Below are 16921 nucleotides of genomic sequence, written 5' to 3'. Positions count from 1 at the left end.
ACTGTAAAAAAAAAAGTGAGTGAGTGAGTACTACAAATTAAAAAAGGCAGATGTTTTCTGTGATTTCACAGTGTAACTAGCTGCTATTTCAGCTATCATGTAGCTTCAGTAGTATCTCATTGTTGGGAACCTACTGTATAGAATGTTTCTCTTTAAGATTTGTATTGTATAACATAAATGGAAATTCTGGTCTGTAAGTGCACCCAACTTAAAGTGTTACATTCAGCTTTATCATAATGAAAATATATTTATAGTGGGGTACAGTGGGATATTAGTATTTTGTGATGTAAGTGGTCTTCATGTGTTGCTTTTGGTTTTTTTTTTTCCTGTGTTTTTTTTGTTGTTGTTGTTGGGTTTTGTGTGTTTGTGTGTGTGTGTGTGTGTGTGTGCAACAGAAATGCATGTTATAGCTGACATATATTGTATCTAATTTCAAACAGCTTGAAATAATGCTGGAGCCCAAGGTCTGGAGAGAAGCTGCTACTCAGGTGTTCTTTGCCTTAGGGCTTGGATTTGGTGGAGTCATTGCCTTTTCAAGCTACAACAAGAGAGACAACAACTGCCATTTTGATGCTGTACTGGTGTCCTTCATCAATTTTTTCACTTCTGTGCTGGCAACCTTGGTGGTGTTTGCAGTTCTGGGCTTCAAAGCCAATATCATAAATGAGAAATGTGTTATCCAGTATGAATATCAATTTTTTATTATTATTTTTATGGTAAATTTCATTTATGAACGCACATAGATCATCAAGTTTGATTTCTCTGTCTTATTGTGTTTTACAGAAATTCAGAGAAGATTTTAAAACTTTTGAAAACAGGAAATCTGAGCCAAGATATGATTCCACATCATATCAATTTCTCAAGCATTACAGCAGAAGATTACAATTTAGTTTATGACATTATTCAGAAAGTTAAAGAAGAAGAGTTTGAATCTCTTGGCTTGAAATCTTGTCAAATTGAAGATGAGCTTGGCAAGGTGAGAGAAATAAATACATCTTAAATAAAAATATTATGAAGAGGGAATATTTGTAAGCCTGAAATAAACTGAAGTATACCTATCAGTATCAGTACTCTTACCTGTAGCAGCTGTATGAAAATATGATTGTGTTGACTATCTCATTCCTGCTCAGGTGAACACTTGGGTTTGACATCTCCAATGATTTCTAGCATATTGTAACCTGTAGTCCTCAAGAGATAAGACATTTTTGAAGTTCTGTTTGACCACAGGCATTTTTCCAAATACTATGTAGAGATGTATCCATTCAACATCTCAATTATATTGTACAATATCAAGATTATTTAATATTATTTTATATAGGTATCACTTCAGTGGAAATGAAAATAGTTATTTACTTACTAGTCATTTGTTTAATTAACATCATCCTGTTTTGAAATCTTTGTAATAAACCATATATGAAGAGAACAATTTTCTAACTTTATCATAAAGAGACTTTGAATTTGAAGTACTGACCTTGTGCAGTAGCACCAACATTTGAAGCTAAAATATAAATTAGTGACTTAGGCATTAAAAAGTTTTGTACTATTCCAACCTTTTAAATCTGAAACACAGATACAGAAATGAAGTCCTTTATATAGTAATAGGAGATACTACAGTGTATTTTGTAGCCATCTAATATACTAGCTTTATGCAAAATTATCTGCTAAAGAGCAAAAAATTATGTTGTTAATAGAGCATAAAGTCAAAATATCAGTCTACTATTACTACTGAGACTACTGCTACTTTCCGTGAATTATAATGTGGATTTTTTTCTCTGACAGGCTGTTCAGGGAACTGGTTTAGCTTTTATTGCCTTTACAGAAGCAATGACCCACTTTCCTGCTTCCCCCTTCTGGTCGGTCATGTTCTTCCTTATGTTGGTAAATTTGGGACTTGGAAGTATGTTTGGAACCATTGAAGGCATCATCACACCCATTGTTGATACTTTCAAAATTAGGAAAGAAATTCTTACTGGTGAGTTTCACAACCTTTTTCTCACCAGAACAGTAAGCCGAAAGTAATAAGTCTTGGTTTTCTGACGTTAAACTTTTCAGTACTTACATTTAACAGATGAGAAAATCACTGTTCCAGACTGTACATCCACACACATGCATATTAATATTTACAAGTAAATATTTCTTCTGGATGCTACAAGAGCTGGAAAAAAGAATTTCAATTTAATAGAGAACTTTGGTTCAAAATTTCTTTACTTTAAGTTCTTCTGAGCTCTCCTATTTTCCATCCAGTCCTGTCTGACACATCAAGGAAACAAAGCAAAAAGTAAGGATGAAAATATATTGCAAATTTGAATAAATCATAACGATAAAAGCAAATGAAATCTTAATGTATTATCAAATGTTTGTTATATTAAAAATCCTCTTCAGAAGAACATATTTTTCTCTGTTGATTGTGTAAAGGATCTTAAAGTTTATTTTTTGTTCCCTTTTTGATGTTAAAAGTTGTGCGAGTTAGAACCTCTTCATGTAGTTTTTATTATCTTGTAGCAGGGTTTTTTGTTTGTTTGTTTGTTTTGTTTTAAGATAGAAAATCAGCATAAAATATGAAAAAGTGTTTCTGAAAATCTTCAGGAGAGTTGCAAGGCACTTGGTATTATGTACAAACTTGGATTTTGTCGGAATGAAAAGCAATAGTAGTAATAGAAAAAAAAAAAACCTGCTGCTTTATCATTTTCTGGCTATATGGAGGAAAGACTTAACTACTGGCTGGTATAGCAGAATACTGCTTTGGGTTTTTTTTGGTTTTGTTTTTTTTTGTTTATTTGTTTTGTTTTTTGCTTTGCTTGATTTTAAAAATAAAATTCTTCACAAATGTTAATCAGCTTATTTTTCAGGGATAGCTAGTAACTAATGTGACCTTTAGAAATCAGCTGTTTACCCTAAGTATGTATGCAAGTACCATGTTATATAGTCATTACCCTAGTGTAATGGTATATTTTACAGTAATTCCTTTTTATACCATTTGTAAAAGAAATATTGAAGAACTGCTTTTCTCTGGTTATGTTTAAAAGTGTTATGCATGTATTATTTTCAGTATTTAAGTCAGTTATGCTCAAAGGATTACAATGTAGTGTAGTGTTTTTATAATTAACTTATAAAACTGGAATGCCTGGGTTAAGATTCATACAATATCATTGAGATTTGATAAGGATTATGCTTGCAGTAGAACTCGTGTTTAGAAACCACAGATCATCAGATGTTATGGAAGTATGAACACACTTACAACTTTTTCACTATAGTTCTACTTTTCAGAGAAACCCACTAATGTGCTTAGAGTTATTTTGTGGAGTCAATACGTATATGCTGAGTTATGCATAGTGTACCTACCAGAGTGTAATTTACAACTAAGGGTGCATCTTTATTGTGCATATGATGGTAAGACGTAATGGGAGAACATACAAATAACAAGGTTTTCTAAAATTGTATACACACAGTCCTAGTCAAGTTCTTTTCTCAGAGTTAGTAATAAAAGTCACTGTGATTAATGAGAGTGACACTGGGGAGATTCTGCCTGTGTTGAAGAATGATCATCTCACACCACAGTATTTAAGAAAAGCATCACTGTTTTCCTTTCACTACTTTATTCAGTAGTAAATAGCTGGAATTTGTACAATTATATCATTAGCATAAGTTCTCAGTGTGAGTAATAAAAGGTACTTCAAGAAGGAGAATTAGTCTTGCTGGTGCTCACAACTGATTTCACAGTTTATTGAAATTTGACTTATTTTGTAGCTGCTTAAGCATTCAATCCTATTCTTGCTGAAATTAGTAGAAAAAATATATATATTGATTATGTAGGGGATTTAATGACTAAATAATATGATGCTCAGCTCACCAATTTTCTTTATTTTATCCTTGCGGTCACATTAAGTGAAATATTTAATGAGAAAAAATCCATTGATTAATCTCTGCTGCTTAACAAGGGCTGCTCTAGTATGGCAGTTCTGATACTTATGATTTCATGACTTTTCTGTTTCAGAGGGAGTAGTTAGAATTCCTAATATTCTCAAAATTGAAACCAAAATAAGGAAAATTATTCCAACTTTCATTAAATGAAATAATGTTTTAAATTACATCTTTACTATTTCAGACTCTCACTTCATTTCCTCTATTTCTATGGAAAATTGTTGCTATTACAACTCACATATCTGTCCTTCATTGCAGTCATCTGCTGCTTGGTAGCATTTTTTATTGGCCTGATCTTTGTGCAGCGCTCTGGAAATTATTTTGTCACAATGTTTGATGACTACTCAGCTACTCTGCCCCTGCTTATTGTGGTCATCTTGGAGAACATTGCAGTTACTCGAATTTATGGAATAGAAAAGTAAGTAAAGGAAATATATTTCCCTGTCCATATCAAGAGTATTCATTACAATTCTTATTACTGTTATAATTCTATAGCGCCAACTATTTGCTATGAACACATAAATTCAAGTCAATGGAAAGATATCCTTTGTTGTAAACTAACTGTAAGACAAAGATAGAAAAGCAAAACAAAATGAGAACAGTAGGAGTTAAGGATGAAAATGATTTTTTTTTTTTTTTGCAATTATTTCTTGCTGGTCTGTATGATTATAAAGCTGTTATTCTTGGTGTGGTAAAGGAGTCAAAGTGGGTCATCCTGGACTTGAATCAAGTCTTTAAAGAACAGGTTTGGTACAAAGCATAGTGTGCGAGGTGAAACACATTTAACAAATAGAGAAGAGAATGCAGTAAAAGACTAAAAATTAGAGGTAGGAAGAAGGCTGGATGGGCAAATATCAGGAATTTATATATGTAGAGGACAGTAAGGAAAGGATTTCAAGAAGTCATAACAGTGGTCTAAGCAGCAGATGAGGAGTATTTTGAACAGATCTGCAGTATTTTGGGTAGCCTGAGAGAAACAAAGCAAACTCTAGTGTCTGTAACAGTAAGAATGTTTTCATTTATTATTTATTATTATGGGATATTCTCACACTTAAATGTTCTTTGCATTAGTTGTGAGTAAAAAAATAGGAAATTATAGCAAAGAATAGAATGAAAACTTAAATGGAGGAAGCATGTTTGACAAAAACGTTTAGTCTTCTAGCAGTGATGACTGAAGAGAGGAGTGAAGACCATTGTATCTCTAATGTTTCTACATCATTTGACAGAAACTGTAAGAATGTGAGATTGGTGGCTTATAAAAAAAGATTAATAGAGTGAAGAAGGGGATGAAAGACTTTGAAAATGAAGAGAACAGATATATGTTTCATTAGGTGAAGAGCTGGGGAACGTGGAAAGGAAAGGCAATCTTTAGAGGGCACAAACCATTTGTAAATTCAGTTTCTTTTTAAGGGTGTGTTTCACTATGCTGTAAACAAAGAGTAGAATACCCCAAACTATGTGGTTCAAAATTTCTTTGAGTGTTTTTGTGACAGTAACTTCACATGTGTAACTGCTCTCAAAATGTGTTTATTGCTATAAGAACTTTTTTTCATGCACATATTTCAATAGGGAGTAGGACCACAAGGGAATTAAAAGAGAATCAAGGCTTGTGCACACTCCAAAAGAATTAGCTCTAAAAATATTCTCTTCTTCTACTGGCTCTGGAACAATATTCTTCATCAAGGATACAAAAATAGTTTTGTTCAGATCATAACTTGCAATTTTGAGGCACAAGAAGGCAGATTTAAAACTTCACAAACTTATTTCAGCAGCTCATATGATGCAAACCATAACTTATGTATAAAGATATTCTTTTACACTGCAGTACACATATGGATTCAAAATTATTTCTGCAGAATCTGTAAGATGTGTTGTCTTCATGTGTGCTCTAAAGCAATGGCACGCGCCTCAGGAAGCATTAGGCAAGCATTAAAAAGATTTTTGTAAATTTCTGTAAATTAAAGGTGAGTTTAAACATTTTTCCAGTAAGGTTTAACAAGCTGCCCACATGCTGAATTTAGCCTACTACATTCTCCCGTAAGGCCTTCTTCTGAAGAGGGGAGAAGGGCTAGTATCTTCTCTGGCCTGAAAGTTGCTTAGAAGAGCAGACCCACTGCTTTCTAATGCTCAGGTTGACGACAGGGTGAAGGAGGTGTAGGTGAATAGTAGCTATGTCTAGGTTTGACCTGCAGTGTCTGCTTTTTTGCTACCTTCACAAAAACTGGAAAGGGTCATAGGCTATGTCCATGACATCTGGCTTCATCTACAGTAATAGGCGGCCTGGTGAGGTCTGTGAGGTGAGGAAGAGGGGCAGACTGATTTCTCAGCTCTTGTGCAGCCAGCTGTTCACATGGGATAGATGGCTAGATGTTCTTGGGGGAAGGAGGACGTCTCCCTCTGCATATGAATAGGGCCTCATTGTCTTGAAGCCTTTCTAACATGGGTCAGGAGGTACAGCTTCCAAGACCATCCTCTCTTAAGCCATCTTTGTGTATGTGATGAATTTTCCAGCACTAATTTATCATTAAATAAGTGACTTCAAATAATGTTGATATCAATGCTGCATTAAAAAAAAATTAGTTACTGCAGTTGTCTGAACTGCTATTACACTTACCAGAGTCCTGAGGTGGTTACTTCATTGCAGAATTAATATCACTATTCAGAATTGAGGAGAAGACTCAAGTGCTAAGAATCTTTTCAGTATAGGCTTTCATAAAATGCAAGTTTATATTATATATTTATGTATTTCCTGTACCAGTCTACCTTGTTAATAGAAGCAAATAGAAAGTAGCTTGGTCTTCCAATTCTGCTTTGAAGTTTACTTCTACATGAAAGATTATTCTTCAGAAAACACATGGTAACACACAGTATCATTTGAATTCACAAACTAAGTGAGCCTGTGTTTCAAGGGAATATTGTAAATGTGATCTAATTGGTTTGTAAAATTACAGATATTTCACTGTTTCTCTCTACTCACCAAAAATTATTCATTTAATGCACTTTAAGATGCCTCTAGTCTTAATTTTCTCTTCAGAAATCCAACATTATAACTTGGATGAGGCATTGGAACCTAAACTTTTATTGGCTAGAAGGGCATCACACTCTATTTTACTGTGTTAGTTACAGTGTATTATGTCTGAATCTTCAGAGTTCAGAAGCTAGTTTACTGAGTCATTACACTGTGGAGTAATTTTTTGTTCAACTTTTCAGAACTGGTAATAAAGTTCTATTTTTCAGGACATCCAGTCAGTTACAGTGCAGGCATTTCTATACATACATTTTGTCAGCTCGTCTATTCTTTCAAATTAGATGCTATCAGCTATAGTATTTGAAATCTCAGTGGACAGGGTAACAATTACCTTTTATTTCCTTCACAGATTCATGGAGGATCTGAAAGATATGCTTGGATTTTCTCCAAGCCAGTATTATTACTACATGTGGAAGTACATTTCACCTTTAGTATTGTTATGTTTGCTGGTAGCTAGTATTGTCCAAATGGGATTAAGTCCTCCTGGCTACAATGCATGGATTGAAGATACGGTATGTATATACTAGGTGTCATCACAATCATAGTAATCAGATATGAAGTATTTCAGAAGTATGTGAAAGAAAAAAATTCTTAATTTCAAATTCAATATCAGTATAAATAATGATATAGTGATTAACAATCTTTTGAAGTCATTCTTTTGCATTAAAACATAACTGCTTGACATGAATATATGTGTTTTTTGTAAGTTTTAGTTTGTTGGTGTATGTTGGAGATGCTTTTAAGGGCAAGAGAAGTTATTCACTTTCACTAAATTTTATCTTATTGCAGAAAATTGTTGGTGACAGCACTGAATAAATCATTTCAGATACCACATCAATTTTTTACTTGGAACTAAATATTGAGATTAGCAGTGTGATACCTTTTCCTTTTTGAGGACAGGTAGTATCTGCTGTGCCTTATATGGAACTTGAATTTTAATCCATACCATGATCATCTTAAGCAAGTCCAATAGTCTGACTTTTGAATTCAGCATGCCTCCATATTGCGGGCTTATGTTGCTTCTTTCCCTTTATAAAATTATTGAGCTGTTAGACAAACTGAGAGTGTTGTCCAGTGATTTATGCTTGGAGTAGAGAATCATGCTTGTCAGATAGAGTCACTGGCCCAGTAAATGAGTTACAGTTTATGTGAAGTTTAGACAAAGCAGAACAATTCCATGAGATGATCTAAAACATTCCCTGTGCATTCCAGCTGTTAGCCTACCAAACAAAGATTTATTTTCCAGGCATGGTTACAGATACCAGAGCACACTGCTCTACTGTTTTAAAGGATCAGGGAGCCGCAGGCAAATGTAGCAGAAGGCTGAATATGAAAACCCTGATTTGGGCTCCGCTTCAGTGCTTTGAGCATCTCAGAAACTTTGGGATGGTAGTTTGGTCCTGCTCCCTGTCAGGAAAATACCAATAATCCATTCCATGATTGTTTAACTTCTAAATCTGCAGTGATGCCTACGTTGTGAATGCAAGATGACAAGTAAATGAGTATATATTTGAAAATTTCATGCCTTAGTGAGAACTGAAGGTTTGCTCTTTTTTAAGTAAAGAAGTATTTAATCTTTTTCTCTTTGCATTCTCAGGCTACAGAAGAGTTCCATAGCTATCCAACATGGGGAATGATGGTCTGTATATCTTTGATGGTATTAGCCATACTGCCAGTCCCAATAGTCTTAATAGTGCGCCGCTGCAACCTTATTGATGACAGCTCTGGTAGCTTGGCATCTGTATCCTATAAAAGAGGCCGGATAATAAAAGAGCCTGTTAATCTGGAGGGAGATAATACAAGTCTAATTCATGGGAAGAGTCCAAGTGAAGTTCCATCTCCGAATTTTGGGAAAAACATATATCGAAAACAGACTGGATCACCAACTCTAGACACTGCTCCAAATGGACGCTATGGTATTGGATACTTAATGGCAGATATGCCTGATATGCCAGAATCTGACTTGTAATTGCAGAAAAAAAAGTACTCTGTTACTCCTCTTGCTGATCATGGCTCCCCTAAGAGAGGCGGTCATATTCACATACTAACGTGCAATCTCAGGTGCTCCATAGTGACAGTCGTCAAGATGCTATGACTGTCTGCACAGGTTGAGAAAACTCCCTGTGGATTAATTGTCTGAGTTTCATTTGCACTGAAGAGAATAAATGGAAAATCAATGGCAGCCTACATCTGCCAGTGTAGCTGAGAATTTGTTTTCTTAATTAATTTCTAAATTTAAAGCATTCTATCACTGAAGCCCATGTCCCACTCAAATGATGTAATATTCCTGGGCCAATATCACTGAAAAAATATATTTTTTTTCTGCTTCCAAATTAACTCCCCAGTATTAAAAGTGAGCTCTGAAGAAGTTCACCAAACCCATGTTTGTGCACACATTTGTATATACGTTATGTAGATATGCTGTACTTATTTTGTTAGTGACAATAATTACCTAGGCTATTAGCTCAGTAAAAAAACCTGCAAACTATTTTCTTATGTAATATCTGTATAGAGCAATAGTGTTAGAAAAATCAAGGAGTAGACTTATGGGAAGACAAGAAAAGATTCCCTGTTCACTGGGGACTGCATAAACTGTATTTGTATACGAGGGCTGTTAAGAAAGTAATGCCTTCTATTTTATTATATTGGCCCATGATATCAGAAGTGGATGCTGGTGGTGTTGCAGTAGAGGTTGAACCTTCCCACTAGTAATCCATTACATTTAGTTGCCATGTGACAGATAGCTGCTGAGGGGCAGTTTAACAAATGCCATCTGACATGGAAGCGCATATGAAGCGAAGGTGTGTCACTGAAGTCCTCCATGGGAAAAAAATGGCACACATTGACCTTCATAAAAGCTTGGTGGACATTTATGGAAACCAAACAATGGATATGAGGAGATGCGCACACTGAGGCTGTGGGTGGTTTGTTTCAGGAATGGTCTCAGCAATGTGAAAGGCAAGTCATGTTCTAGATGGCCATCTACAAATATCATACCACAAAAAGAAGAGTGTCTTGATCAGTACATCTGTGCAAATCAACGGATTACAACCAGGGAACTGTGTATGGAGCTGAATACTAGCTCCAATGCACTGGAAATGATAGCGGCAGTATTGAAATATCACAAAGTTTTCACAAGATAAGTTTTACAAATTGTCACGGCAGAAAAAAAAAAAATGAAATACTGTACTCAAATTTATCAGGACCAAGGCTGAAGGTAACAGTATCTTGGATCACATCACTACTGGTGATGAGATGTGGAATCACTAGTATGAGTTGGAGTCAAAGCAGCAGTCTACGGAACAGTGACATATAGATTCCCCATCAAAAAAAAAAAAAGAAGTTTAAGACATAGCCTTCAGCAGGTTAAGTGATGCACACTGTCTTTTGGTATGGGAAAGGGGTGATCCTTCTGGACTTCCTGGAACCCAGATAAACTATCAACCCTGACCACTACATAACGACTCTGACTAACCTGAAGGCTCAAACTCCTAAGGTCATGCCAGAGAAGAAGTTAACCTTTCTCTTGCAGCATGATAATGCCATGCCCCGTAACAGTTCGAATACCATGAAGTACATTGCTAGTGTTGAATGGACTGTCCTACCATACCTACTGTATAGTCCAGATTTGGTGCCTTCTGACTTTCATCTTTTCAGGCTGATGAAAGATGGACTGCACGGGCAACTGTTTCCTAGAAATGATGCCATCATAGCAGCTGTGAAACAGTGGGCCGTCTTCACTGGTACAGATTTTAACAAGCATGGCATGCAGGCTCTTGTTCATCACTGGTGAAAATGCATAGCTAACAGTGGTGACTATGTTCAAAAACAGTGTTCTGTAGCTCAGAATTTGCTCTATCAGATAGTGTTATTCTCTTTGCATCTGTCATTTTTTTTCTGTGGAAATAAATAGGAGGCATTACTTTCAGAGCAACCCACGTATTTTGTGTAAAATATTTGTTTTTTCAGTGTGAAAACAATGTAAGAGTGAGTCACTCCAAGAATCTTAAGGATTGTGCAGATTCTGCATTTTTTCTATGCTGTGTGCCTAAGAAAAACCTTGATATTTATTGTGGTTATGAGATTACATATATATTATATTTATATAATATACTTGTAAATATGTATATTACTCTGTATGTAATCAAAAGTTCAAGCAAGATGGCTTTTTTAATTAGTCTCCTTCTGATTTTGCTTGTTTTATGCCAATAATTTTTTTCAGTTAGTAATTGCTAAGAACTGTATGCCATTACATTTTAACCTATGAATAAAGAGATTGAGAAGGTATTTGTCTGTAATTTCCTTTGCCACTTACTAAAACATAGCACTGCTAAGACAATACCAGGCTATCTGAAAGAATAACACCAACAGGAGTTGCCTGAGGAACCTGAAAACAAAAATAGTAAATGAGACTGCTCCCTTGTTATTAAACTACTGGACAAGGACTTTAACTATGAATACAGTAGTTTGATGTATCACTGTAAACTGACAAGATACTCTGAAAGATAGCAGATAGTTTATTCCTTACCTCAGAAATCTTTGAAGTTAGATATAAATTCTGACTTCACTACCTGTAATGAGCAGAGGGCAGAACTTAGTTACATTTTTTCAGCATTAAATCAATAAATAAATTACTTCATTAGAGATAAATGCGCATCTCAGAATCACAACCAGATAAGGATTTCTTACTGTCTTACTTTCCATCACACCAGCCTATCTGTTTCAAAGAACAAAAACTGAAACAGATTTCATACGTAGCTCTGAGTATTTTCTATCATGTATTGCCTATCTCTTGACCTTTGGCAGAGAAAGAATATTTGTGCAATCTGGTTCAGAGAGCTCTGTTCTCTGCTGGTGGCACTGGAGGTGCATTCTGCTTGTCCACATGTGGAATAATTGCTTTGTAACACATACTAGACCTGCTTGTTTCATGCCCAACCCTGAGCAAAGCAAAATACCTTAGCTACTTGGTTAAATTCCTTAAGGACAAATTTTTTATTTTATTTTATTTATTTATTTTGTCTTTAGGATAATAAACCTGGATAACATTCTGTCTCTAAGCTGGCATATTTTTTTGAAGAAGTTTCCAGTAATTTAAACAGTAGGACTATTAGCTCAGTTGAGAGACTTTTAATAATAATTAAAGATACCTGTATTTATTAGGCTTTTTTTTTTTAACACTAGTCAAAAACTGTGCACATAAAGTAGTTTTTAATCTAGTCCTCTAAAATGCACGTATTAGAGTGTTTGGGAGAGCTGGCATAATTTAAGTAGATTGCTTTTTCATAACTGATCAGTTGGCAATATTCATAGTTGTATAATGGATCTTTGTTAGAGATGCAAAGGAAGCATCCCAGTCTACAGAGAGCAGAAGTTCATTGCTCTGGAATACTTGGCTGTAGAGATACATGCTTTTAGTTGTACAGACCTTAGTTTTAGATGTGAAATGTCTGCTGTTACAAATGACCTATCAAAAAAAATATGATCTCACTATCAAAGCAAAATAAGCACTTCTGTTAAAAATGTCACAAAGGACTAATGCAACATAAGTAGAATTAGTGCTGAAGGTTAATACTGTCAGGGAATATATATCTTGTTTCTGCCCTTTTGTCTCCTTGAAAACTTCTAATGAGTACTTAGATTTTCCACTTATGTAAACCACTGCTTATCAGCCACTTGTTTTCTTTCATCTCCAATTAACAAATTTCACCTCATCTTCATAAACTTTTGCAGGCTTGATGAATATATACCCCATCTACTTGTAGGTGTTCGATTCATAGCTTAATCTCAACCTTGATTGAAGTGCAGAATCTGCTTGGAACTTCATTTATTCTGTTGGGTTAAAAATAAATTCAGTCTCTTCTCCCTGTAGAAGTAGGAATTGGTAGGAATAGGCCAAAAAAAACCAGCTAGATTTGTTTAAAAATGTTGTATCTGTAAAGTGTAATATTCAAGTACTTTTATATAAAAGAGTTGTTGAAACAAGATATGAAACGTTGTGTACAATTGCTGTTAAAACCAAGGGAATTCACTGTTCTTTCCTACTTTGGGTACAGGTTGCTACTTGCTGGCCATGCAGATAAAAGGAAAGCAGCAGTATAGAGCAGGAAAAAAGAAGATTCAGATATTTATTAACTTGAAAGGCAGAATATCTCTGTGTTGTGCCAGTTACAGCCATAATTAATTTGCCTTTTGTTAAGAAGAAGATCATTGAAAAAGGCAGTCTTACTTAAAAGTAAATAGAATCAGAATCTTACAAAATCAGAAATAGGCTAAGAACCAGACTGTACATGTGGAAATGAATATATTACCAATATTGTTTATTGCAGTAAGTCTTAGGTTTCTGAAATCAATACGCTTTATGAGATCTGATGTCCTCAATGAAAGCTAATAGAACCCTTCAGCATACATGTGACACAAATGAAGGCCATGTCCTTGTACCTCCATAGTCTTCAAGAAACTCAATCTCAATGAACTGCAGGACAGAGATTATAGTATTATTGCTGGACTGTAGTTTTTCCTGATGTTCCAGAATTTCATTGGTACCTTACAGAAAGTCATGCAGAGAAGAAAAAAAGAGAATGAACAGAACAGAAAGAAAAGTCAAATAATCATAATCCTGACCTTAGCGAGCAACTGATTTAAGTCATTTGATGACAGCTAACTGATTTTAGCAGATGAGTCTTCACTCTGATGTAATCTTGTCATGCTGGGGAAGAGTCACTTGTAATTGTGATAGCAGTGAATGATTAAAAAAAGTACTGCATGTAGAAAGCTTCTAGATATTTGTCAAATACCCACCTCTACTGGACACCAAGAAAGACTAACATACATTGTGCAGCTGAAATTGTGTGCTTAAAAAAAACCCAAAAAACAACAACAAAAAACAACAATAAAACAAACAAACAAAAAAACCCTTCCTACTGCTACAGCATATTTGACAATTTCATATAAACGTAGACATGCCAGCTTTGAGAAATGCAGGAAACTTAACGAAAACTTTTAAAAGTTTAGTTAGGTTTTGGGAGGGAGGAGGAAGTGAAACATTTCAGCTGTGACTTACTTCCATTGCCACTGGATGGTGCTCGCAGTTCATATCTTTTGGAAAAATGGCATGTTCAGGAGTTTTTAAAAGGGGAGAATGTCATTCTTTTATTCTTTACCTTTGAAAATTACCAGAGTCTCTTTCTAAAAGTCGGTACTTCACAAATCTTCTGTACCTTCAAATGGTTTCATGGTTTTTTTTTTTCAGTTTTTGTTTGTTTGTTTGAATATCTAGGAATGAAAGATACAACAAATCTTTAATGCTAATGAAAACAGCAACATACTGTCAGTATGCCAGTGCCTATACTGGGTCTTGGAAGCAGGTAGCTCAGTGCTCCATCGCTAAGTGCTAAAAAGTGCAATGTGGTAGCTGAAAGCAAAGGGGCAGCAAGGGACACCGAGAAGGGACTTAGCTGATGGAGTGACTTGAGCCTGTAACTTTCTCAGGAAAGCTAGTACTGTGATATCTACTGTTATGTTTTAGTAGCAGCACTACTTTTATGTCTTGGACTGCTGTTAAAACTTTTTGGCAGTGAGAGTATAAAGAATACCTCACTCACTCTGACAGAAACACTGTGCTTTTCACCTCTGCTGTATCTTCATAACTTAGCACTAAGTGAACAAGAGCAGTATCTAAGACACTTATATCTATAAATCAGCTTCAGTAGATATCTTTGCTGTTTACTTTTTCCCAGTTATGTACATAGAATGGTGATGGGTGCTCCCATGCCATGATATTTGATTTATGTTTTTAATACAAATAAGGCAGTCAGTGAAAAAACAGGTGTCTTTTGATTTACTTTCTTATATAAATATATATACATCCTTGTGTGTATTCACATATGTATCTATATACATCCTTATATATATGCGTGTGTATATATTTATACATATATACATCCTTATATATATATTTATTTATTTTTAATTTTTAACAGAAATGCTTATTTTGCTTTGATAGTGAGATCATATTTTTTTTGATAGGTCATCTGTAACAGCAGACATTTCACATCTAAATATATATATATGTGTGTGTGTGTGTGTGTGTATACATATAACTATATGAGAAGTCCTCTGGATGTCTCATACCCAATACAACTTCAACAGGTTGAAAATAAAGTGGTTTTTTAGTTGCTAGGATCAATTAGTGAACAGTTGTGTAGTTAGAAAACAAAAATGCTTTAAAGCAAGTCTAGTTGGTTTTCAGATTTTTGATTCAAGCAGAAAGAAATACTTGCAAAGGAAGAGTCAGGTTTGCAGTTCAAAGAACGAGAATTAAAAAGTGAAAAAGGAGTAGCTGAATGAGGAGGAACTGCTAATGAGTTTATTAAAAGACAATTGAATACAGGAAAAATGGAAAAAATACTGCTGAAATAAGGATAATTCAATGACCATGCAAATGTAAATTGAACAGGTAGTAAAAAACCAGAAAGATAAAGAGATATGGAAAAGAAAAAAAAAAACAAAACCATCAGAAAGAAAACAGGATTTGATGGCTATGTGAATTAGGATGCAATCAGGTCTTTGGTAGATACAGCCTACAGTTAGATGCAGTTGTTGAAGAGATATATGAATCAAAGTTGTTTGAAGGTGTGTTAGCGTATGAGAGGAGAGAGACAAGAAGTGAATCAGGACAGGAGAAGAAAGACTTGAAATGTGTAAGAATCCATTTCCCTTTGAGTACAGAAGTGTCTTTGACATACTTAGACTTCAAAAAGCATTTTGAAATGGTCAGGGGAAAGATGCTGAAGAAATACAGCTGTAAGGATAGAAAACAGCAGATGTAGCTGCTTTAAGCCAGTTTCAAATCACTCAAGGAAAATAGCAGTCAGAATCTGGTAATAAAGAAGGAATCGCTTACCCCTTTCAAAGGATAAGGGCTTTGCTGAACTTTCCAAAGAAGACAGTCTCCAATTAGAGATACTTCCCTTTCAGCTGCTAGCCCTCAAATAAGGTTAGGGAGGGGCAGATCCTGGGTCCTCCCCTTCCAGTCACACAGGTGAATTGCTTCCACCTGCACTCCCAGTGGTGGCTATGCCCTTTCACCAGGTGCTCAATCACTGGTTCAAGTCATGACCTAACAACTCCTATATAGCAACCTTCCAAAATTATTTTATCTTAGCTGTCTGAATTGAAGACACAGTTATCAGGGTAAAATAGCAGGTAAAATATATGATAATGTTTGCAGAGAAAAATACTTAAAAGCACATAAAACTCATTGTATAATGACATGAGGATGCAAGGTGAAGAAATGGGAGAGTTTGTGACTAAAACCTCTGATTTGGAGGCTGCAGCGTTACTGTTACTTAACATTATAATAAATCTCCTGAGCATTTTCCTACTGTCAAGGATATGAATAGTTCAAGTCATTACTCATAGACTTGAAATTAGCCAAAACTTAAAACACCTAAATGATATGTATTTTACTGCATGGCCCCTAGAATGGAAACCAGATACTTAGTCTCTAGATGCAATGCGTCTGGTCAGTAAAATGTTCCAGAATTATAGATCTATAAATGAGCAACATTTCCTGTGGGGACTTAACTGTGACAGAAACCCTTGTTCTCAAGAAATGAGAAACTAAGTCAAGCTAAAGAAAATGCCAGATCTGACAGGTGAGAGACATTTGTGTCCATGGCTTTTAGTGGAAACTGAGCATTCAGCTAAAAAGTATATTTTAAATTGTAAATAGGGCTTAATAACATCTTAATCAAGACGTCATGAATGGTATCCTTCTCTTTAGACAACAAAAACATAAGATCATGCTGATTTATTTTTAAGTAAGTTTAGGATTATTCCATAAAGAGTCTTACAAATGGCAAACAGCTAAAAGGTAGTGGCACTAGATAAAGAGTGGGCTTCTGAATTCCAGAAATAAGAGGATTCTTGAGACATGTTTTGAAGCTTCATGAGAAAAAGAAAAATCTT

At 35.0% G+C, this 16921-nt stretch overlaps 1 protein-coding gene across 9 annotated transcripts in view; it reads left to right on the top strand.

Moving 5' to 3' along the window:
* SLC6A15 (solute carrier family 6 member 15) overlaps nt 1–11236 on the top strand; it is a 36224-nt gene extending 24988 nt beyond the window's left edge. For all 9 annotated transcript variants that reach the window (XM_416124.8, XM_015283434.4, XM_015283431.4 and 6 more), the window contains 6 exons: nt 441–682; nt 784–976; nt 1780–1972; nt 4180–4339; nt 7299–7461; nt 8547–11236. In XM_416124.8, coding sequence (XP_416124.1) covers nt 441–682; nt 784–976; nt 1780–1972; nt 4180–4339; nt 7299–7461; nt 8547–8918 — 1323 coding nt within the window. In that variant the 3' untranslated portion in view covers nt 8919–11236. The remainder of the gene's footprint in view (nt 1–440; nt 683–783; nt 977–1779; nt 1973–4179; nt 4340–7298; nt 7462–8546) is intronic.
* Nucleotides 11237–16921: the final 5685 nt, after the last annotated feature.

This window comes from Gallus gallus, chromosome 1, assembly GCF_016699485.2.
Source record: "Gallus gallus isolate bGalGal1 chromosome 1, bGalGal1.mat.broiler.GRCg7b, whole genome shotgun sequence".
Taxonomy (NCBI): domain Eukaryota; kingdom Metazoa; phylum Chordata; class Aves; order Galliformes; family Phasianidae; genus Gallus; species Gallus gallus.
This window is presented reverse-complemented; position numbering and strand designations above follow the sequence as displayed.